The 24138-nt window shown below is 43.6% G+C and overlaps 1 protein-coding gene across 1 annotated transcript in view; it reads right to left on the minus strand.

The window, feature by feature from the left end:
* Window positions 1-24138, minus strand: part of clcn7 (chloride channel 7) — a 77652-nt gene that overhangs the window by 21069 nt on the left and 32445 nt on the right. The window contains exons 14-18 of the mRNA XM_038819508.1: window positions 23022-23082; window positions 18350-18494; window positions 13739-13832; window positions 3005-3174; window positions 1706-1757 (exon numbers count right to left, since the gene is read on the minus strand). Of these exons, the coding sequence (XP_038675436.1) occupies window positions 1706-1757; window positions 3005-3174; window positions 13739-13832; window positions 18350-18494; window positions 23022-23082 (522 nt within the window). The remainder of the gene's footprint in view (window positions 1-1705; window positions 1758-3004; window positions 3175-13738; window positions 13833-18349; window positions 18495-23021; window positions 23083-24138) is intronic.

The following is a 24138-nucleotide window of genomic DNA, read 5'->3' on the forward strand; positions in this document are numbered from 1 at the left end:
GGTTGCTATTCCAACTTAGAAACACGATACAAGGAGAGGGGGGTTGGGGGGGATGGTAACAGAGGAGAGAAGGGATATGTGTAAAATGTGTACATAAGAAACATCGTACCTTGTAAATATTATGTACCTTGTAAATATTTACATGTTAAACTGTTAAAACTGGAAAATGCCAATAAAAAATATTTTTTTTAAAAATAAACAAGATACATAAAATGAAGTGCTGGAAAACTAATACAATTCAACTGAATCCCCCAAGTTTAGATTTTCTGATTGGGTCAATCCGGATTGTTTTCACATGACTAACATGGTCCCAACCATAATTTCCTGGATCGGCATCATTTTCTGCCAATTGCAGGCATCAGGATTGTCTCGGATTGGGAGCTCGCCCACGGCGGAAGGAAATGGCATATTGCAATTGAATTTAAAGACCATCAAAAGAAAGTGCATGCACCACGACAACTACTTCTGAGCCATAGAAAATGTCGACTAAATAGGAGGGCAAAGAGTTCCCAGCTTCTTAGTGTATTTATTTGACTTTCTTCGTCAATATTCCCACAACTAAATCTAAGTCACATACACAAATCGCTAAAATTAATGACGGGGGTTAAAAAGCAAACTGAACACGCGGGTTCATTTCTAGAAGGTTGGAACCAAAAAGCAGAGGATTTATGTTAAATCACTAAAGTGCTATGAACTGTTCTGGTCATCATATTATAAAAGGAGATTGGGAGTGGAGAAGGTGAAAAAATAAAAAAAGTAGAATGATACAAGAACAGAGAGGTTGCATCTATCAGGGAAGATCTTCTGGAAAAAGGTGACCTGATCGAAGTCTTTAAAGGTTAGGAAAATGTTTGATAGGGTAGTAGTAGAATAGATATTTCCACTTTGGGCAAAGTCAGAATTTGGAGCCAGAAATATAAGATAGTTGCAAATAAACCAAGTAGGGATTGAAGAAAAATCTCTTTACAAGAGAACAGTTAGAATGTGGAACTCAACATCACAAGGAAGAATTGAGGCAAATAGCAAAGATGCATTTTAAAGAGGAACTGGATTATCACATCAGAGAGAGAGAGAGAAATACAAGGATATGTTGATGGGGTTAGATGAAAATTGGTGGGAGGGGGCATGTAGTTAAGAAATAAAGAGGAGGCCATTCAGTCCCTTTCACTTGCTCCACTATTCAATAAAATCCTGGCTAATCTAAACGTGGCCTCAACTCCACTTTCCTGCCTGGCCCCCCGCATATCCCGTGACCTCCTTATATAGAGCATAAAAGCTGACATAAACCTGTAGGGCTAACTGGCTTGTTTCCGTGTTATATAGTTAAATCGTATTTACAGAATTGAAGCCGATCTAAATCATTTAAAGTTAGCTGCAACAATTAGCTTTATGTTCAAAGATATGTAGGGAACAAAAGCATCAAAATCATTTCCTCCATCTAGTGCAAGCTCTTGGCTTTCTTTATAGTAGCAGGTTACATAAAATGTGGTAGTTTGGGATCATAGAAAATTCCTCCACAATGAATTTGTTGCCAATATTCCTACCCAGATCACAGCAATAGGGAATTGTTTGAAGACTGCAGTGCTGTTATAGAAATTACTTTCTAGCATAGGAAATACAACAGGAAATTATCTAATATCCCAAGACTGTTAGTCTGGAAATTCTAACTTTCCAGTATGTAGGTTACTGGTCATGTAACACTCACCAAGTTGAGCGGCTGCTCCCATTAGAGCGTATTTGCCTGGATTAGCCCAAGTCTGTGGAATGCAACAGAAAGTAAACACTTTAAAACAAGCACAAAAGTCCAACATAAACTGCAGTTAGCTATAATTATGAAACTTATTGTTACTGATTGAAAATATCAGTGAGCACATGCAACACAGCAGTACACCCATCAGGGACCCATGAATCTCTGGGACCCCATGCTAAAGGTGAATGAGGGTGGAATAGGGGTCAGAGTGGATGGTCATGGGAGGGCAGTCGGAAGCAAAAGCAGAGGGGTGACTTTCAGTGGTTTCCCAATGCTGGGTGCCCTGATCAGGCTTAGAATGTCTTATAACGAGGAAAGCCCACCCAGCCGGGTGGGCACGGTGGCACAATGGTTAGTACTGCTGCCTCACAGCTCCAGGGTCCTGGGTTCGATTCCGGCCTCAGGTGACTGCCTGTGTGGAGTTTGAACTTTCTTCCCGTATCTGCGTGGGTTTCCTCTGGGTGCTCCCGTTTTCTCCCACAGTCCAAAGATGTGCAGGTTAGGTGGATTGGCCATGCTAGATTGTCCCTTAGTGTCCAAAAAGTTATGTGGGGTTACTGGGTTACGGGGATAGGGTGGAGGTGTGGGCTTAAGTAGGGCGTAGGATGCTCTCTCCAAGGGCTGGTGCCAAATGGCCTCCTTCTGCACTGTAAATTGTATCACTTCATCCCCCCAGGAGGCCACTGGCTAACCCAACAAAGTTTGCTATGTAGCCTTTCAAGGGGGTGGGAAAGCCGTGCAGCGCTGTTTAAATCCCTGAGATACCACTAAATTGCGGTGGCCTCAGGGATAATGGCTGCAAATTGGCCCATTAAATGAGCCTAATTGATATCCCCTCACCAGAAGCTAGAAATGGTGCTCTCCAATTTAATAAGGAGAACACCAAGCACCTGTCAAAGGGGCAAAGCGATTAAGTGGGCCCGGCTGCAGTGGCTCCCACTGTAATGGGCTGCATTAAATCTAGCCCTATGTGAAGGATATCTTCAACTTATTGATAAAGGGGAAGCAAGAACTATTCTTCACCAGAAACCCAGATAACAAATCAATGAATAAACATATTATGAACAATAACAAATCTTATTTCATGTTGGAAAGACTAAGCATTAAGTATTAGATATTTGTTTGTTGGAAAAATTGGATATGCACAAGAAATTAAAATTTTAACATGTTGGGTTTTCCATTTGAACTACCCTTCAGAAAATACCAAAACACCAAAAATTACACTATCATTCAAGGTTATGAAAAAAAACTCACAGAGACTGGCGTAATGTTGGAAAGGAATATTCCAAACAATCTTCCCCATGCAGCTCCAATCAGTAAAGATGGAATGAAGATTCCACTGGACACTGTTAAACCATACGTCCAACAGGCAAGGAAAAAGTAACTTAAAGTGAACAAGCCAAGAGTCAGAGGATTGTATGAACCTGCAAAAAAACAGATCATACTGATCAAGCAAATACTGTTCTTGAACATCAGAAAATCACATTGTGTGTTGCAGTATTCAGTTTTCTTTTTCATTTTCAACATCAAATTAACCTGCTTCTTTTAAACTCAGGAAACTTCCCCCTCTCACCCACATAAATGGTTATGGTAAGAAATAATAAGTGAAGATAAAGCAAAAACACAATAGCATCTAAAATTAACTAATTCACTTTTGAGCGATTTGTGAAAAGGAGAAGTTGCAGCTTCTTCCACCATCCGAAAAGGTGATGGAAAAATCAAGATTTATGATCTAACATATGGGGGCACAAAGAGACCGGGTGAGTAAGCGAAGAAGACAACTAGAGGAAGGAAATGGGTAGTTGAAAGCCTAAGTACTGTTGCCTTGTCAACTTAGTTGTCAGATTCTGTTTATTATTTAATGGCAATTTGTTCCATATATTACCATGCCTGGACCTTGCTTCTATGATGATATTATGTCCGTATGTTTCAGACACTGAGTCGTTATGTTCAAAAACCGATCCATATCTTCAAGTTCCTCCTTACAACCCACCACTTTAACCAAGTTTTTGGTCACCTTTTCTCTTATCTGTTTGTTTGCCTCAGCATTCTTTATATAAATTACACCATGGAGTGTTTTCTACATTAAAAAGGCACTATATAAATGGAGATTTTAAAATGTTGGTGTCCTTCCAGTGACTGATGTTTCGGATCATGAAGGCAAGTTGATCCCAAAGGCAGATCCTGATAGATTGCAGAGCAACCTCTTCATCCTGTGCCCTGGCGTGGCGGGGGGACCTGTTGGAATTCTTGACTCTTGAGAAGATTAAGTTTGAATTGTGGGGAAGAATGGAGGGGTTCTACAATTCATGGGCATTATTCATTCTGCACTTTTAAGAACTGGATAACATCGAACATTAGTTGGGGCGGGTGGATGGGAGGATTGGGGGGGCTGTGTGTGTTAATGGCGACTATGGGTGATCCCCAATTCCTTTTTGTCATTTGTTTGTGTGACCATGCAGGCTAATGTTTGGGGTTTGGTGGGAGGATGGGATTGTTGTTCTTGATATGGGGATGGACATATTTGTTTATTGTTGGTGGGTGTAAATTTGGGAGAAAATGTGAAAAAGGAGAATAAAAAATATTCCAAAAAAAAAAATGAAGGCAAGTTGAAAACAATTAATTTACATCTCCGTGATTCTGTGAATTTATATATTTGAAGTAGATTCAGATATACAGTATTGCCCAAAAGTGATCCATTGATAGTGGAAGTATTCAATGTTCAAATATCTTTAGCATAGGAGAGCTCGAATAGCATAAATTAACAGCTAAGCATGTCAAAAACAATAATGCGAAGATGACTCAGGACAGCATTACAAGGTAGTTGATGCCCATTTTAAAATGTTTCACCACTTTAATAGGACATACTAATTATTGTTTCTATGTATTCAACACAATTTCATTTATAATCTTATTCATATAATTGTGCTAATGGGTGAAGTATTGAACACAAAAGCAGAGATGTACTACAGGAACTATATAAAATGCTGGTTAGGCCACAGCTGGAGTTCTGTGTACAGTTCTGAACACCACAGTACAGGAAGGACATAATTGCTCGAGAGAGTGTAGAGGAGATTTACAAGAATGTTGCCATGGCTTGAAAACTGCAGCTAAGAGGAAAGATTGGGTAGGCATTAGTTGTTTTCCTTCAAACAGAGGAGGCCAAGATAATAATAATAATAATAGCTTATTGTCACAAGTAGGCTTCAATGAAGTTACTGTGAAAAGCCCCTAGTCGCCTCATTCCGGCATCTGCTCAGGGAGGCTGGTACAGGAATTGAACCCGTGCTGCTGGCATTGTTCTGCATTACAAGCCAGCTGTTTAGCCCACTGTGCTAAACCAGCCACTGGTGACTTACTTGAGGTATACACAATTAGAAGGGTCCTAGACAGGAAAGACCTATATCCCCTAACGGAGGAGTCGATTACCATGGGGCATATATTTAAGGTGATTTGTAGAAGGATTGGTGGGGAATTGAGGAAAAACATTTTCATCCATGGGACGGCATTTCTACAGTGAATATAATATCACAAACCATGATTGTATTCAATCACATGGCCTAATCCCTTCAAGGGGTCTGAGGTTATCTGGTGCTTGGTTAAATACTATGTAGTGATGAATAAACTAGAGTGATTACTGCTGATTTTTAGACAGAAGCCATTCCATAGAGGCTCAGAAATTGCACAAGATCAAGCCTCGTTTCTGTGAATCCAGTTTGACTTGTATGGAATTACAACTGGATTTCCATACATAGTCAAATTTTCTTTGGCTAATAAATGGACCACTACAGTTGTCACTTGGGGGAAATAAACAAAAGGGATGCAAAATTATCCTCAACAGGGGATTTGGGGGCGGGAGGAAAAGAGGGAGAAAGAAAGAAGTGTAAAAAGGAGGGAAAACGCACACTGGTAAAATTCTTTACTTTTAGAAAAATCAGGCATAATCAAGAAGCAGCCTAAAGTTCATTATAAATGTGCGATGATAGGTAGCTTCTCTAGTCACTGCTGCTAACACTGGCCTCATTGCACAAGGAAACTACATCCCTAGCCAATGATCCCTCTAAACTGCACAGCCACACAGGTACCAGAAAGATCCTATGCAGAACCTTCAAATTGCTATGCATGTGCAGCCACACAAAAAAGTTTAAACAGGACACGCAATTAAACCAATCACCAACGTACTCCAAATAAAAGTACGTTGCTCCTAGTAACAACAGAATTTGATTCTGCTAGAACGGCAAACAACAAAATTGTATTTTGTTGCAGACTAAACAGATCAGTGCTTATTTCTTTATTTGATCAGAAGCATAGATTGTTTCATGTCAGTAAGCAGCTTTCTGATGTGTGAAATTATGATTTCTTGAAGTACATTGTGCCCATCTAGATGCCTGAACCTGGAATGAACCACCAGCAGAATATAGGTTCCCTGATGGGTGACAACAGCATGCACAAATTGATAGAATCCAAAGAATCCCTACAGTGCAGAAGGAGGCCATTTGGCCCATCGAGTCTGCACCGATTCTCCGAAAGAGCACCCTACTAAGGCCCACTCCCCCACCCTGTCCACATAACCCCTCACGTTGATCATGGCCAATCCATCTACCCTGCACATATTTTTGAACTGTGGGAGGAAACCGGAGTTCCCAGAGGAAACCCACGCAGATATGGGGAGAACATGCAAACTCCACACAGACAGGTCACCCAAGGCCGGAATCGAACCCAAGTCCCTGATGCTGTGAGGCAGCAGTGCTAACCACTGTACCACCATGACACCTTGCTGCTGCGGGTGATGGGGGAAAGATTCCTGGCTGTTGTGTGGTACAAAATATTTAGATACTGGTGATTCTTATTCGGATGGAAGTTTGCAAAGATGATGTGGAGGATAAACGATTGGTCCTTTTTTGTTACATCTGTGACGACACAGTAAATGTTAGGAAATTGGATCGTAGATGTAGTGAGCAACTTAGAGGTTAACAACCAGAGGGTAAAACTGCTAGCACTGAGTCGGAAGTTTACACCCACACCTGGCCTGAGTTACATTGTTCCATTCAGACTTAAACTCATTAATGGGAATAAACAGGATACCCCTGTTCAGTCGTGGTGATTCACACAAGGTTCATTGTCCCTTGGGACACCCATGTCTGACCAGTCATTAGCCTATTACAGAGTCTGATTGTCTCTTTGGTCTGTAAATTGGAGGTTAGTTGCATATTCATAGCATAGCCCTGTTTCTTGTGTTAATTGGAGTGGGTAATCAAAAGTCCAGATAGCAATAATGAGTTCAAGTCTGGAGACAACCATCTTTGAGGGGCTGGGCGGAGCTCAGAGAGATAAAAGAATCCTGTTCGAATAGGTGGGGGCAGAAGGATTTGGAGAGCGATCAGGAGAGGCCATCAAAAAAACTGCCACATATACAGGTTTTCGGATAAGGTCTGAAAGAGCCTCACTAATAGCAGGAATATGTTCTGTAATGCAAGTATCATTTTGGCTGTCTAAGTGGAGTTGAGAGCGGTGTGATCATTTTACGTATTGTTTAATGGGAAATTGTGTGTTAGGATTAAGAGTTAAATGTAAGCTGTTTGAGTTAGGTACAAAATTTTAAAGTTAAAAATTGTTTTTCTTTTGTTCTAAAGTTTTGCTGGTATAAATAACCAATTTCTCATACAATCATTCCTGGAGTGTAGTCGATCTTTCCACATAGTGTTAAAAAAATGTTTTAAAGTGTTGCTGTTCTGGTCCAGTATCGTAGCCACTGTTGGGATCTGGTCTTCGGTCTGTAACACATCCTAAATTGTGCTCAATATACAATTGCAACAGAAATTTTACGGGATCAAATTTACCCTTATATTTTTGCTCTCTACAGTATGTTACTGTTTTATTTCAGCTATTTACGAGTGAAAACCTTCAACAACGTTTTCTTGAAAATAAGATTACATCTCCCCACAGGCCACAATCAATGTCCCCTTAATTTCTACTCCAGATATAATAAAAACATAAAAAATAGGAAAATTAAACTTGGTAGGGTCCGTAAACTAGTAAAATTATTGCGGTAGGGCTGAGGCATATTTAAATCTCCCTAATATTGCTACCACATTCAAGGTACAGCCATCAACAAACTAAACAAAACTACTTTCTTTGACTAGCTTTTCTTCAGAAAGATGAATGCTAGGAATTAGTAAATTCTGGTGGTTAAAAACAAATACTAGGGACTTCCGGTGGTGGCTATGAAGGAGTAAGTCGCACATTTGGTGGCTCCCACTCGGGTCGGACTTTTGGACCTTTTCCCCCAATTTTCTACCGGATTTGAACTGTAAAACTGAAGACCGAGGCAATTGTGTACTGAATTCCCACATCGGTGCATGGAGGGAAGGACTAGAAGTGCTCGTAAAGGCAGAAATAGAAAGACAGAGAAGGCTTGGGCTGAAGCTGCAGCGGGAGGCGGCATGACGGAGGACCGGATCTCTGGTTTGTCGACCCAGCGGGCAACGGAGCAGCTGATGCAAGTTATTCAGGAAGACTTTGCTAAGCTGAAACGGGACTGCTTGGTCCCGATAAGAGTCGATTGAGCGGCTGGAGCTCAGATTGGATGCACAAGATCGGGTGATCCAGAAGGTGAAGAAGGCGCTGGCTGAGCAGGAGGAACATCAAACTGCGGTGGAGTTGGAGGTGGGGACGCTAAGAGACCAGCAGAAGAAGCTCCTGGAGAAGGGGAGGACCTAGAGAATAAGTCCCGCTGGAGAACTTGAGAATCGTTGGGCTCCCGGAGGGATCCGAAGGAGCAGATGCTGGGGCATACATTGCAGATATGTTTGAGAAGCTGCTGGGGGATGGGGCATTCTCCTGACCCTTGGAGGTGGACAGGGCTCAAAGAGCACTCACGAGGAAGCCGCGAACGGGAGACACCCGGAGGGCAATGATGGTGAGATTCCATAGGTACTTGGATAAGGAGCGCATTCTACAGTGGACCAAGCAGACACGGATCTGGAAGTGGGACAACAGTATCCTGCGGGTCTACCAAGACCAGAGTGTGGAGGTGGCCAGGAGAAGAGCAGACTTCAACCAGATTAGGTCGATTCTTTTTAAGAAAATGGTGAAGTTCGGACTGTTGTATCCGGCCCGCCACTGGGTCATGTACGAGGAACAGCAATTTTATTTCGAGTCGCATGGGGATGCCCTGGACTTTGTGAAAAGGAAAGGATTGGTGGTGGACTGAGAGCTTTTGAACTTTGCTGCAATGCTCATGTTTTTTTTGTTTCTCTGTTCTTTTAAAAAAATGTTTCTCATTTTTCGTTTTGTAGAAGCTGTTTGTAATGCCTTCTGTATTGATGCCAGCCAGGGGCTGGTTTAGCTCACTGAGCTAAATCACTGGCTTTTAAAGCAGAACAAGCAGGCCAGCAGCACGGTTCGATTCCTGTACCAGCCTCCCCGGACAGGCGCCGGAATGTGGCGACTAGGGGCTTTTCACAGTTACTTCATTTGAAGCCTACTCGTGACAATAGCGATTTTCATTTCATTTGGGACCAGTGGCAGAACTGAGTGAGTTAAGGTTTTCATTTGCACTGTTGGGGGTTGGAGGTGTGCTTGTTTAGATTTTGGTGATTTTCTGTCGGGCAATTGTGTAGGGATTGTTTGATGTTGGAGTATGTTTGTATGAGCGGGGGACACACAATAGGTGGGAGACTGTCTGGCGCCAGGGATGGGGGCCACCAAGCCAGCTGGGCAGGCTAGCTCACGGAAGCGCAGTGGGGGGTGTGCATATATTCGGTTTATCAAAGGATTACAGAGTGTTGTTCCGGGGGGGGGGGGGGGGGGGGGGGGGGGGGGTGGATGTTCTGCTGACGAGGGAGGGACAGAGAGGAGGTTGGGGGCAGAGGAGATTGGGGGCGGAGGCTGCCTGGGGGCGGGCTGGTGGAGGCGCGGAGCATAGGCTGGAGGCAGGCCCAAAAAAAGGGGTGGCTGATGATCCGGGTTGGGGGGGGGGGGCGCGCAATGAGCCCCCCAACTAGGCTGATCACCAAGAGGGTTAAATGGGCCGGTCAAGAGGGCACGTGTGTTCACGCATCTTAGGGGACTAAAGGCGACGTGGTAATATTGCAGGAGACGCACCTTAGAGTAACTGACCAGATCAGATTGAGGAAAGGCTGGGTCAGTCAAGTCTTTCACTCGGGACTAGACTCAAAGACTAGAGGGGTCGCAATCCTGATTAATAAGTGGGTGGTGTTTGAGGCGGGTAGAATAGTTTCGTATGTGGGAGGTCGGTACATTATGGTCAGTGGGAAACTGGAGGAGATGCAGGTGGTATTAGTAAACGTGTATGCACCACATTGGGATGATGTGGAGTTTATAAAGAGGATGCTGGGGAAGATACCGGACCTGGATTCATACAGGTTGGTCATAGGAGGGGACTTCAACACAGTTATTGACCCTGGCTTGGACCGGTCAAGCTCGAAGACGGGAGGGTGCCAGCAATGGCAAAGGAACTAAAATGGTTCATAGAGCAGATGGGTGGGGTGGATCCATGGAGATTTGGGCAGCCGAGGGTGAAGGAGTTCTCCTTCTACTCACACGTGCATAAAATGTACTCCCGGATCGATTTCTTCATTTTGAGCAGGGCCTTACTGGCAGGGGTGGTGGACACGGGGTACTCGGCGATCACAATCTCAGACCATGCTCCGCACTGGGTTGACCTGCAGGTTAGTAAAGACAGTAACCAGCGCCCGCACTGATGTGGGACTTTTGGCTGACGAAGGGGTGTGCCAGCGGCTAAGGAAATGTACTCAGAACTACCTGCAGGTCAACAACACGAGAGAAATTTCAGCAACGATGGTCTGGGAAGCACTGAAGGTGGTGGTCAGAGGGGAGCTGGTCTCAATACGGGCCCATAGGGAGAAGGTGGACAGGGCAGAGAAAGACCGACTGGTTAAGGAGATACTACAGATCGATAGGAGGTATGCGGAGACCCGAGGCAGGGCTTTTAAGGGAATGGCAGAGGCTACAGGCGGAGTTTGGCTTGTTAACCACAGGCAGGGCGAAGGAGCAGCTGAGAAAAGCGAGGGGGGCGATCTATGAGTATGGAGAGAAGGCCAGCAGAATGCTTGCACAGCAGCTTAGAAAGAGGGAGGCAGCCAGGGAGATAGGGAAAGTAAATGACGGTGATGGGAACCTGGTTGGAGATTCAGCAGGGGTGAATCAGGCGTTTAGGGATTTCTACAGCAGGCTGTACAGGTCGGAACCCTCTACGGGGCCGGAGGGGATGAGGCACTTCTTGGGGGGGGCTGAATTTCCCAAAGGTGGATGGGGAGCTGGTAGAAGGGCTGGGGGCCCCGATATGGTTGGAAGAAATAGTGGGGGGTCTGAAGGCCAAGCAGGCGGGTAAAGCCCCGGGGCCGGACGGGTACCCAATGGAGTTTTATAAAACGTTCTCTGGGATATTGGGGCCGGTGTTGATGAGGATGTTTAATGAGGCAAGGGAAAGAGGGGTGCTGCCCCCGATGATGTCACAGGCCACAATTTCGCTGATTCTGAAGCGGGACAAGAACCCAGAGCTGTGTGGGTCCTACAGGCCAATATCCCTGTTGAATGTGGACACCAAACTGCTGGCCAAAACTTTGTCCTCCAGGATTGAGGATTATGTTCCGGAAGTTATTGGGGAGGACCAGACGGGGTTTGTTAAGGGTAGACAGTTGGTGGTCAATATAAGATGGTTGTTAAATGTGATCATGATGCCCCCCAAAGGTAGGGAGGTGGAGGTAGTGATCGCAATGCATGCAGAAAAGGCTTTTGATCGCGTAGAATGGGATTATCTGTGGGAGGTACTGGGACGGTTCAGATTTGAGCGGGGCTTTATTGACTGGGTCAGGTTGCTGAATCAAGCTCCTGTGGCAAGTGTATGGACGAATAGGACAACATCGGACTATATTAGACTGAACCGGGGGATGAGACAGGGATGCCCCCTCTCCCCACTGTTGTTCGCGCTAGCTGTAGAGCCGTTGGCAATTGCTCAGAGAGCCTCAAGGGACTGGCCGGGGGGAGTACAGAGTCTCGCTCTATGCAGACGGCCTGCTTCTGTATGTATCGGACCCATTAGAGGGGTTGGAAGAAATCATGAGGATTCTGGGAGAAATTGGCTGGTTTTCTGGGTATAAGCCAAGTTTGGGGAAAAGTGAGATGTTTGTGGTCCAGGCGAGTGGACAGGAGGGGCGATTGGGGGAGCTGCCGTTTAGATTAGTAGGGTTAGGTACCTAGCATTCAAGTGGCACGGGAATGGGACCGGCTGCATAAATTAAATCTGGCCCGGCTAGTAGACCAAATGAAGGACGATTTTCAGAGATGGGACGTGCTCCCTTTGTCATTAGCTGGAAGGGTGCAGGCGGTGAAGGTGATGGTCCTCCCTGGATTCCTGTTCGTGTTTCAATGTCTCCCCATCTTTATTCCGCGGTCTTTTTTTAAGCGGGTCAACAAAATGATCTCTGGTTTTGTTTGGGCGGGCATAAGGAAGATAATGCTTAAGCGGAGTCGGGGAGAGGGTGGGCTGGCGCTGCCAAATTTTAGTCACCATTACTGGGCGGCGAATATAGCCATGATCAGGAAGTTGGTGGTAGGGGAGGGGTCGGTGGGGGAGCCTTTGGAGGCTGCTTCATGCAAGGGCACCAGTTTGGGGGCGTTGGTAACTGCGCCTCTGCTGTTCCCACCTGCACGGTACTCCACCAGCCCCGTGGTGGTCTGAGTCTGTGGGCAATGGAGGAGACATGTGGGAGCAGAGGGAAGTATGGATGTGGGGTTCCGGATATGGCGAAGAGCAGGGATTGAGAGGATGGGGGATATGTTTATAGAGGGGAGCTTTCCAAGTATGAGGACGCTGGAGGAGAAGTTTGGGTTGGCGAGGGGAAACAAATTCAGGTATCTGCAGGTCCAGGACTTCCTACGTAAACAGGTGTCAACCTTCCTGCTCCTACCGCTAAGGGGGATTCAGGACAGGGTAGTTTCCAGAGGGTGGGTAGGAGAAGGGAGCGTCGCGGACATTTACAAGGAACCTATGGGGTCAGAGGAGACGCAAATCGAGGAACTGACGTAAAAGTGGGAGGAGGAGCTTGGAGGAGAGATAGAGGATGGTCTATGGGAGGACGCGTTGAGTAGAGTCAATGCGTCCGCAACATATGCCAGGCTCAGCATTTAAGGTCGTTCACCAGGCTCACATGACAGTGGCCCGGATGAGCAGATTCTTTGGGGTGGAAGACCAGTGTGCAAAATGTGCGGGAGGACCAGCGAACCATGTCCACATGTTCTGGGCACGTCCGAAGCTTAGGGGATTTGGCAGGGGTTTGCAGATGTCATGTCCATGGTGTTAAAAACAAGGATGGTGCTGAGTCCAGAGTTGGCGATTTTCAGGGTGTTGGAAGACCCGGGAATCCAGGAGGAGAAAGAGGCAGATGTTCTGGCCTTTGCTTCCCTAGTAGCCCGGAGATGGATACTATTAGCTTGGAGGGACTCAAAGCCCCCGAAGTCGGAGACCTGGCTAGCTTTCTCTGTTTGGAGAAAATCAAGTTCGCCTTGAGAGGGTCACTGTTCGAGTTCGCCCGGAGGTGGCAACCGTTCGTCGACTTCTTCGCGGAAAATTAATCGTCAGCAGAAGGGGAGGGGGTTAGTTTAGCTTAGAGTAGGGGGTTAATAAAGGTGGGACCTGTGAGGGAGACAGTTTTTGCACTATGTTTATAGTTGCATGTACATTGTTTATTGTGTCGTTATAATGCCAAAACAGTACATCAATAAAATGTTTTTAAAAAAACATACTGGTAAAATTTATAAGTTGGTGAACTGACTAAATGATTTTGGAAGTGCAACATGCAAAAAAATTCTAAATCAGAGTTTAACATTACATGTCAGTTTCATAAAGAGGCATTGTAGTTGAGAGTTAATCTCAAATCGTACTAATACAACAAAATGCCAGTTCAACAGATGAGTCGCATTTCCAAGTTGACAAACACTGACCTGGAGAATCATGAAACAGACTACGAACACTCTTTTCAGGGGTGTTAAAGAATGCTGTGGCCATTGCATTGTACTCCCCATCAGGGCAAAATAACTGCAATTACAAATGTGATGTCATTAAGATAATGCATTTCAATTAAAAAGACAGCATTTGATATTTTGGATAATTCAATGATATCTGCACAGTAGCTTCAACAGCTAGTGCAAACAATGTTCTGGCTGGACTAGCCAAATTCCTCCAAAGCAAGCAGACGCCCAAATGTTTTGATGGAAATGATTCCAACAGTAGCTTTGTGGATTCAGTCACTAAAATAACATTACTCCTATTAATGGGTGACATTTCATAGAAAACATCTATTGAACAGTTAGTGAACAACTAACTATTTAACGGCAACTTTCTTTGAATGCACTTTCATTTGTGAAATATTTGGGCAAAAAGTTACCCAGTCCCCCTTTGATTCAATACTGCGGTGTCAAACAGTCTGAAGTGGTTTCTTTTTAATCATCCAACAGAAATGTAAACAACATAGTAAAGCAGAAACTTGGGTTGAAAATTGAACATCTTCGACTTTAACTAATTAAGCCAAAGAAAGGGATTTAAATGAAACACTGGGAGTGACGCCACCAGGGGAGATGGTACGGGAGTGGTAATGTCATTGGACGTATTCCAGGGGCAGAGGATAATATTCTGGAGACCCAGGTGCAAAATGTCCACGGTCGCCAGTGGAATTTAAATGAATAAATATGGAACTGAAAACTAATGATCATGAAACTAACACTGATTATTGTAAAAACACATCAGGTTCACGAATGTCCTTAATGAAATCTACCATCCTTACTTGGTCTGGCCTATATGTGACTCCCAACTCAAAGTAATGTGGTTGACTCTTAACTGCCCTCTGAAATGGCCGAGAAAGCCACTCAGTTCCGGGGCAATTAGGGATGGGCAATAATGCTGGCCTCGTCAGCGACACCCGCATCCCAAAAGAGAATAAACGAAAATAGGGGATGGTGGTTCATGTGCAGGGAGATTTGGAAAGTTAAAGTGAAAGGGCAAAGCAATATACAGGGTAGAGATATGGGTACTGATACCCACAGTGTGAAAGGAGGGGGCAAATGTTACAAACATAAGAGTGCACCAGCAAGGTCAGAGTCAGGGACGTTGGTAATGCTCTTTATTTTAATACATGCAGCATTCATAAGATGGATGAATTGATAACACAAGTAGAAATAAAGGAGAATGATATGATAGCCATTGTAGAGACATGATTGCAAAGTGCCCATGGCTAGGATATGAACATTCAAGGATATTTTAAATTTTGGAAGGACAGAAAGAAATTAAAAGGAGATGGGCTACATTGTTAATAAATGATGTGATCAATATAGTAGTGAGAAATGATCTTGTTTCAGAGGAACAAGATGTACAGTTTGAGTGGAGATAAGAAATAGCAAAAAAGTCACTGATGGGAATAGGCATCAACCCCCCACAGTATCACTCTGTAGGATAGAGTATAAATCAAGAAATAACTTAAGCTTGCAAGAAAGAGCTGCAATAATGATAGGCTATTTTAATCTTTGTACAAATTGGACAAATCAAATTTGCAATGGTAGATTGGAGGATGAGTTAATAGAGTGCATATGTGTCACATTAGTAGGGAGGTAGTTGTAGGGCTTTCATTAAATCACAAAGGGAAATTGTCTTTGGCAACTTTATTACAGTTCTTGGAGGACATAACAAGGACACAGTGAATAAAAGGGAATCAGTAGATGTGCAGTGTATTTGGATTTCCAAAAGACATTTGATAAGGTGGCACATAAAGGTTTACTGCACAAAATAAGAGCTCATGGTGTTGGGAGTGATATATTGACTGGATAGAGAATTGGCATTCTATCATGGAACAGAGTCAGGATAAGAGAATCATTTTAGGTCAGGAAACTGTAACAAGTGGAGCAGTGCAGGGATCAGTGCTGGGGCTCAACTATTGACAATTCATATTCATAATTTGGATGAAGGGACTAACTGTATTGTAGCAGATGATGCAAAGATAGATAGGAAAACAAGTTGTGAGGAGAATGTAAAGGGTCTGCAAAGGGATGCAGACAGGTTAAGTAAGTGGGCAAAGAATATACGCACATTGGAAGCAATTCAGAAGTTCACTAGACCGATTCCTGAGATGACGAGGATCGTCTTATGAAAGGTTGGGCCGATACCCATCGGAGTTTAGAAGAATGAGAGGTGATCTTATTGAAGCATACAAGATTCTATTTTTATATTTAGAATACTCAATTTTTTTTTTCCAATTAAGGGGAAATTTTAGCATGACCAATCCACCTACCCTGCACATTGTTGAGTCATGGGAGTGAGACCCACGCAGGCATGGGGAGAATGTGCAGACTCCACATGGCCAGTGACCCAGGGTCGGGCCCGAACCCAGGTCCTCGCCGGCGTGCGACAACAGTGCTAACCACTGTGCTGCCCTATACACGATTCTGAGGGGATTGCCAAGCTGAATGCCAAGAAGAGGTTTCCCGTCCAGGGAAATCTAGAAATAAGGGGCACAGATTCAACGTTTAAGAGGTGCGCCATTTAAGATGGAGATGAAGAGGAATTCCTTCTCTCAGAGGGTCATTCATTTTGGATTTCTCTTCAGAGGGCAGTGGAGACTGGGTCAGAATATATTTAAGGCCGAGTTAAACAGATTTTTGATCAATGATGGATTCGAGGGTTATGGGGGAGGAAAGTAGAGTTAAGGCCACAACTAGATTACTCTGACCTTATTAAATGACAGAGCAGTCTTGATGGACCAAATGCTCTTATTTCTTATGATTTTTAAAAATTTCTCATTCCTTTAGCACGTTTTCCATCTTTCTTCTCAAGAAACTGACTTTTTTTTAAAGTTATAATTCCGTGGAAAGCATATGACACCCTCCACCTTACCCAAGTGGTATTTATTCATCTGAAATCACATTGAGAGGAAGTAGATTATTCAATCACAAGGAGACATAATAGTCAAGCCAGACTCCACCTTTATTCACACATGCTGGGACTCATTGCATAGTCATCATGAACAATGGCTAATTAGCCCATCACTAACCCAGAGATACGGAGCCCAATTAGATATTTCACATTAACTGAAATCAGTTAACTCGGCACAAACTACATGTAATGCAAACCCACTGGGGCAGACGTTTTGCTGCTCTTAATTTGTGCAGCAGGATGTGAACAGATTTATAGGAACCATTGACAGTTTTAATTTCTATTCACATTACTGCTGTTATTTTCTGTCTAACACAGGTCACAATTTTTGCATGAGGCAGACATTAGAACATAGAACAGTACAGCACAGAACAGGCCCTTCGGCCCTCGATGTTGTGCCGAGCAATGATCACCCCACTTAAACCCACGTAACCCGTATACCCATAACCCAACATTCCCCCCATTAACATTACACTACGGGCAATTTAGCATGGCCAATCCACCTAACCCGCACATCTTTGGACTGTGGGAGGAAACCGGAGCACCCGGAGGAAACCCACGCACACACGGGAAGGACGTGCAGACTCCACACAGACAGTGACCCAGCCGGGAATCGAACCTGGGACCCTGGAGCTGTGAAGCATTGATGCTAACCACCATGCTACCGTGAGGCATTAGCTACAATTTTTTTAATGATTGCACATAGCTTCTGTCTAAGGCTCCATAACATACCCAAATTACTTCCCACAATAAAGTTAAATATTCAGAACTGAGATGTATAATCAAGTCATTTAAAAAAGTGTATTCAGCATGTTAGCAAATATTTATCGCTCAATTATGCCTGAAAAATTTTTTCTGCTTCTAGGCAATTTTCTCCTGTTGAATATGTTGAATGTGGTTGTCCAGAAGCTGGTGACCCTCAATCTATTTATTGGTATTGAAAACGGCCAATGCCTATTTTTCTATGAAAGCCTTGAGCAGGCTATTTGATTGTGGAGGGCATCACAACCCTGTCCCCCTCAATGTTCACCCACGATCAGAAGTAGATCACTGATCAACTGTTAGAATTTAGCCAATTATACTGTTTCCTAACCCATGGGAACTATGGCAAGCTATAGCAGCTGCACTACTGCTCCAATTATCTTAAGTTAACAGGCAATTCAAGTCACGTTACAACCTATCCCATTTCTTTCTATCTTTTTATTACAATAGCATTTTTTTTTTGCCAAATTTCTCCCTACCTGACAGAGCTGCTGTTATAATCTTTCTTTATTGTCACAAGTAGACCTACATTAACACTGCAATGAAGTTACTATGAAAAACCCATAGTCGCCACATTCTGCCTGTTCGGGTACGCAGAGGGAGAATTCAGAATATCCAATTCACCTAACAGTACGTCTGTTGGGACTTGTGGGAGGAAGCTGGAGCTCCCAGGAGGAAAACGAGGCAGACACAGGGGGAACGTGCAGACTCCACACAGGCAGTGACCCAAGCCTGAAATCGAACCTGGGACCCTGGAGCTGTGAAGCAACAGTTCTACCCACTATGCTACATTAAGCAGTTAAAGGAAAAAAGTGATTGCAGAAATCTAAAACTAAAAGCTACAAACCTGCTGAAATGAAAGGGTTACTTACTTGGAGTGGATATTTAATAGGATCTTCTCCAATAGGCTGGCAGTCATACGTTTTTATGGCATAAATCATGATAAAAGAAACTGTAGCAGTCACTGCCCCAACCAGCACAGCTTCAATTACTTGCAAGCAAGGGCGATGAATGTACCTTTTTTGACAAAACAAAAGCAAGTTAACACTGTAACCTTAAAAAAATGTTTAACATATGTAATATATAAAATCAGCTTGAAATAGGCAAAGGAACAGGTTAGTGCTGCAAGTTTTGTTTCTGTAGAAACTGCTGAAGGTTTTGCTTCTCTAGTGAAAATTATTATTTTAAATGGTGAAAGCTGTAACTAGCCCCAAAAGGAACCATGGTCTGATGAGACCTCTGCAATCGTGGGAGCGCATTTGGATAGATACTTAAAACAAACAAAAACTTATAACTTACAAGTTGTGTTAGGATTTTTAGTTAATCTTGCTTAATTAAGATGTTTCCTGGAATGTAAAAATTAATTGCTGTGTAAGAATAAAATGGGTGTTACTTTAGCTAATCACAATGGTTCAATAATTTGAAAATAAATAATGGCCTTTCGGTTCAACTGCATTCATGGACAGCTCATTAACAGGACTTTTGAACAACTTTGGCAGTAAATGAATGATAATCAAAGAAATATCTATAACCAGGGATATTAAGCTGCCAATTTTGACCCCTTCTTGAGCCAGGTTTCTGTTACAGTAATGACATCCTGCTGCCACGTGTCTACCTGTGCCCTTAACTCATCTACCTTGTTTGTAATATGCCTTGCATTGAAATATGAACAGCTACATGTCAATTTCCCTTGTCTGTAATTCCAAGTCTATCACAACATCTGCTCCATCACTAGCTAATGTTTCTACCTCCATATTCCTGATCTGAATCTGACCTATCTGATCCTACTCCTGAAATCCCATCCCCCTGCCATACTAGGTTAAATACTCCCCAACAGAACTAGCAAACGCCCCTGCAAGGACATGGGTTCCAACTCTGTCTGTGTGTAACCCGTCCGATTTGTTCAGGTCCCACCTTCCCCAGAACCGGTCTCAGTGCCCTAAGTATCTGAAGCCCTTTCAGCTACACCATCTCTCCAGCCACATGTTCATTTGGTTTATCCTCTTATTCCTGCTCTCGCTAGCGCATCGAACTGGGAGTAATCCCGAGATTACTTAATTGAGATCCTGCACTTTAATTTATTTCCTAACTCCTGTACTCAGATTACAGGTCCCGATCCCTTAGTTTATCTATTATCATTGCTACCAATGCGTACCATATCCGCTGGTTGGTCACCTTCTCCCCCCCCCCCCCCCCCCCCCCAGAATTTCCTGCAGCCGCTCCATGAGATCCCGGATCCAGGGGGGTAACATACCATCCTTGATTCACATTTGCAGCCACAGAAGCATCTGTCTGTGCCCTTAACTATTGAATCGCCTATCGCTACAGCCCTGCCACACGTTTTCTTTCCGCCCCTCTGAGCAGCAGAGCCACCCACGATGCCATGAACTTGGCTGCTGCTGCTTTCCCCTAAAAGGCCATTCCCCCTCCCCACCCAACAGAATCCAAAGCGGTATATCTGTTTGAGAGGGGGATGGCCACAGGGGAGTCCTGCACTATCTTCTAGAGTCTTTTACTGTTCCTGATGGTTGTCCATTCCCTTTCTACCTGTGCAATCTTCACCTGCGGTGTGACCACCTCACTAAATGTACTATCCACAACTTCCTCAGCATCATAACTGCTCCACGTTGTGTCCACCCTGCAGCTCCAGCTTCGAAATCCAGTTAGCTAGATGCTGCATTTGGACACACCTTCTGCACACATGGTCATCAGGGACGCTGGAAGCTTCTGAGAGTTACTCTGACAACTGGAGATGGAATGTTTCTCAGGAGGATAGAATTTATCAGGGCAAGCAGCATGAGATAAGGGAAGGATGATGTAAAGGTCGAACAGATCAGAGACAAAAGGTGTGCATAAAGGCTCAAGAATCTAATGGCCTGTACATCTGGGGATGGATATACATTCCATAGTTTAGACAGGATTTCAACTATTTATTGGGCATCTTGTAATGAAGCAAATCTGTATAGGGCAATAACCCCCTGTAAATAATCGTTCCAGGTCCACCCCTGGAAAAAGGGATACAAAAGGAGATCTCCGGGCAGGTAGACAGTGGAGGAGAGTTTTCAAGGATGACTACAGTTTAACATGCAAGTAATTTGAAGTTGTGAAGGCATGAGGCACCAAGAAGAAAAGGCAAGAAAAGAGGGAAAAGGAGGAAGAAAAAACTGTTTGTGCATGCTATCCACCTTTCCCAACCGGAACCAGCACTCACTACTTATCAAGGGTTGTGTGTCTTCTCTGCCCACTTAACTTGTGTATTGTATCCAAATGGTGCCTCTTAATAAACTGCTCTAAATCTACAAATGACCATAACTTGCTCTTCAGGTATTTTGGGTTCTTGAACTAAATCGTACATTGGTCTTCAATTCAGTAAGTTAGTGAATAGATAGCTAACAATCACTTCCCGGTTTATTATGCCAACCAGATTACTGTGGAATAAAAGAAGGAGACACATGCTAATGCAAGATGAAGGGGAGATGGTAGAGATGCGCAAGAGGGAGAAAGAGAGAAAATAAATTCTGTATAATGAAGTCAAGCCATCAATGTAAGCTTGATAGAAGCAATAAAACTTAACTTGTGGTAAACCGTTCTACTAGATAGGAATAGAATTAATGAAACTCCTATCCTTAGAAGGCAGAATGTTCAAAATGTGACAGTACTACATCACCAGTCTATATATGAAAGGATTATCATTTACAGAACATATCTTAATGCTTGGTCTTGTTGACCTTTTTTTAGAAAAATATTTTATTAAAGCATACATAATTTTAACAATTTTCAAGAGGAAAGATAACAAAGCAAATAACACCCACCCAACAACAACCAAACCCAGCCAACATGGCTTGCGTACACAATTCCTCAATCCCCCTTTCCCATTAACTATTTTGCTGATAGCTTAATTTTAAGAAGTCAATAAACGGATGCTGCCTCCGGGCGAACCCTAGCATCAAACCTCTCATGGCGAACCTGATCTTCTCGAGCCTGAAAAACCCAGCCATGCCATTAACCCATACCCTGATTTCTGGGGCTCTGCGTCCCTCCGCATCAATAGGATCCGTCTCCGGGCTACCAGGGAGGCAAAGGTCACAACATCAGCCTGTCACCCCTGGACTCACGGTTCTTCCGACATACCAAAAATCGTCACCTCTGGACTCAGAACCACCTGTACCTTCAATACCTTTGACATGACACCGGCAAATCCCTGCCAAAACCCCTAAGCCTCGGACATGCAGACATGATTTGCGGGCCCTCCCGCACATCGCCAACACCTATCCTCCACCCTTTCAAAGAACCTGCTCATTCGGGCCACAGTCATATGCGCTCTGTGCACCACCTTAAATTGCATTAGGCTAAGCCTGGCACACACTAAGAGGACCAATTGACTCTGCTCAGAGCATCTTTCCACAACCCCGCCTCTAATTCCCTGCCCAATTCTTCTTCCCACTTTCACTTCAGGTCTTGTTGACCTTTATTAACATAACTTCCCAGTCACTTTAATCCACTGTTCTGGAAGCTTCAAGTGTATTCCAACTCGGGGGCAGCATGGTGGCGCAGTGGTTAGCACTGCTGTCTCACGGCGCCGAGGACCCAAGTTCGATCCTGGCCCCGGGTCACTGTCCGTGTGGAGTTTGCACATTCTCCCAGTGTCTGTGTGGGTTACCCCCACAACCCAGAAACATGTGCAATGTAGGTGAATTGGCCACGCTAAATTAATTTGCACCTTAACTGGAATAAAATAATTGGATACTCTAAAAAATTTTTTTTTTTTTAAGTGTATTCTAACTCAGTCTGGTATCCAGGGTGTGGGGATGTCGGCGTTGGACTGGGGTGAGCACAGTGAGAAGTCTTACAACACCAGGTTAAAGTCCAACATGTTTGTTTCAAACACTAGCTTTCGGAGCACTTCACCCGAGGAAGGAGCAGTGCTCTGAAAGCTAGTGTTTGAAACAAACTTGTTGGACTTTAACCTGGTGTTGTAAGACTTCTTACTGGTATCCAAGGAACATAATCGGATGACTTTGGGTCAAAAATGCAAAATAGCTAGAGGGCAACTATCGGTTGGCTCTTCAAAATAATCAAAAATAATAATAATAATGTCCAGCACCACCAATAAGATTTTGAAAGAAAGCAATTGACTGGCATCCTAATAAAATGATTTACAACCCCACAAAGTTAGACCACGAATGAAAGAGAAATTCAGGAAGAAAGAAAAGGTTGCCAAAAGCGATTGGCAACAAAATTTTCATAGCTTTCATACTCTTACATCATACAAGTTGCAACCTTTCTATTCAAAGTACAGTATATTTCCATATTCAGGAACATACTGAGTTACTTGGATATCAGTGGCACAGCAAATATCCTGAATCACTAGCTCATCAGCTTCAAGAAAACATTCAACTTATTTATTTTAGTCTAAATGAAATACCTCATCAAAACATTACCAAAAAACCCGAAAAGCTAGGTGGATTATTCCAATTCTTCAGTGTCTCCCATATCAACAATTCTACAGTTAAAAACCAAATGTATTACTTTTGTACAATTTACCTGATTCTAAACATTGTAAGGCAGTAATTCAATCGATTAAACACCGCACCCAATATGCCTCCTGCAGTACAAAGAAAATTTAACATGTTAATAGGATATCAAAAATGATCAAATAAGTCTGCTAAATACATGTCACCACAGCAACAGACGGAGACAGATCACCAATCTTCACTTTTTCGAGAATAGGTATCATGCACACTTCATAGGAGATGTCAAATGAACCGTAAAAGTAGTGGGCTAGATGTCAACAACATTCCTTTAACATTTCATGTTTCTGTGCAAAATATACATGAATAAATAATCTGAAAATGCTTTCCAAAATATTGTTTGATGAAAGTGCCACAGGTTGCTACCTTACTAATTAACTGAAAAATGTATTTCAAGAATGCTTGTCAGCTGGATGGCAGATCTATTAGATGACTGAATCAAAAGGTACTAAAGGGAAATGTAGGAAAGGATTCACTCTAAATGTTGGCAAATTACTTTTTCTGGGCATTCATATGAATGTAGCACCATAAACTAACAAGGTTACTGGAAAGCTTGTGCAGAACTAGATTTGGGTCCTAGGGAAAAGTCAAAAGGGCAAGAGTATAAAAAATACACCTTGAGGATGATCCTTATGGGCGGGACGGTAGCACAGTGGTTAGTACTGTTGCTTCACAGCGCCAGGGACCCAGGTTCTATTCCTGGCTTGGGTCACTGTCTGTGCGGAGTCTGCACGTTCTCCCCGTGTTTGCATGGGTTTCCTCCGGTTTCCCCCCACAGTCCAAAGATGGGCAGGTTAGGTGAATTGGACAGTCTGAATTCTCCCTCAATGTATCCGAACAGGGGCTGGAGTGTGGTGACTAGGGCATTTTGACAGTAACTTCATTGCAGTGTTAATGTAGGCCTACTTTGTGACACTAATATTATTATACCTACATGCAACAACAGAAACAGCAACAAGATTTGTTATTTAGACTGAACTGAACGTCTATTACCCCAAATTTCCAAGTCAGGGTGGTGAATGGCTTGGAGGGGAATTTCCAGCTGGTCACTGCCCTTGTCCTTCTAGATGGTAGCGGTCTTCGTGTGGAAGGTGCTGTCTAAGGAGGCTTGGTGAGTTCCTGCAGTGCAT

The sequence above is a fragment of the Scyliorhinus canicula genome, chromosome 15 (genome assembly GCF_902713615.1).
Source record: "Scyliorhinus canicula chromosome 15, sScyCan1.1, whole genome shotgun sequence".
Taxonomy (NCBI): domain Eukaryota; kingdom Metazoa; phylum Chordata; class Chondrichthyes; order Carcharhiniformes; family Scyliorhinidae; genus Scyliorhinus; species Scyliorhinus canicula.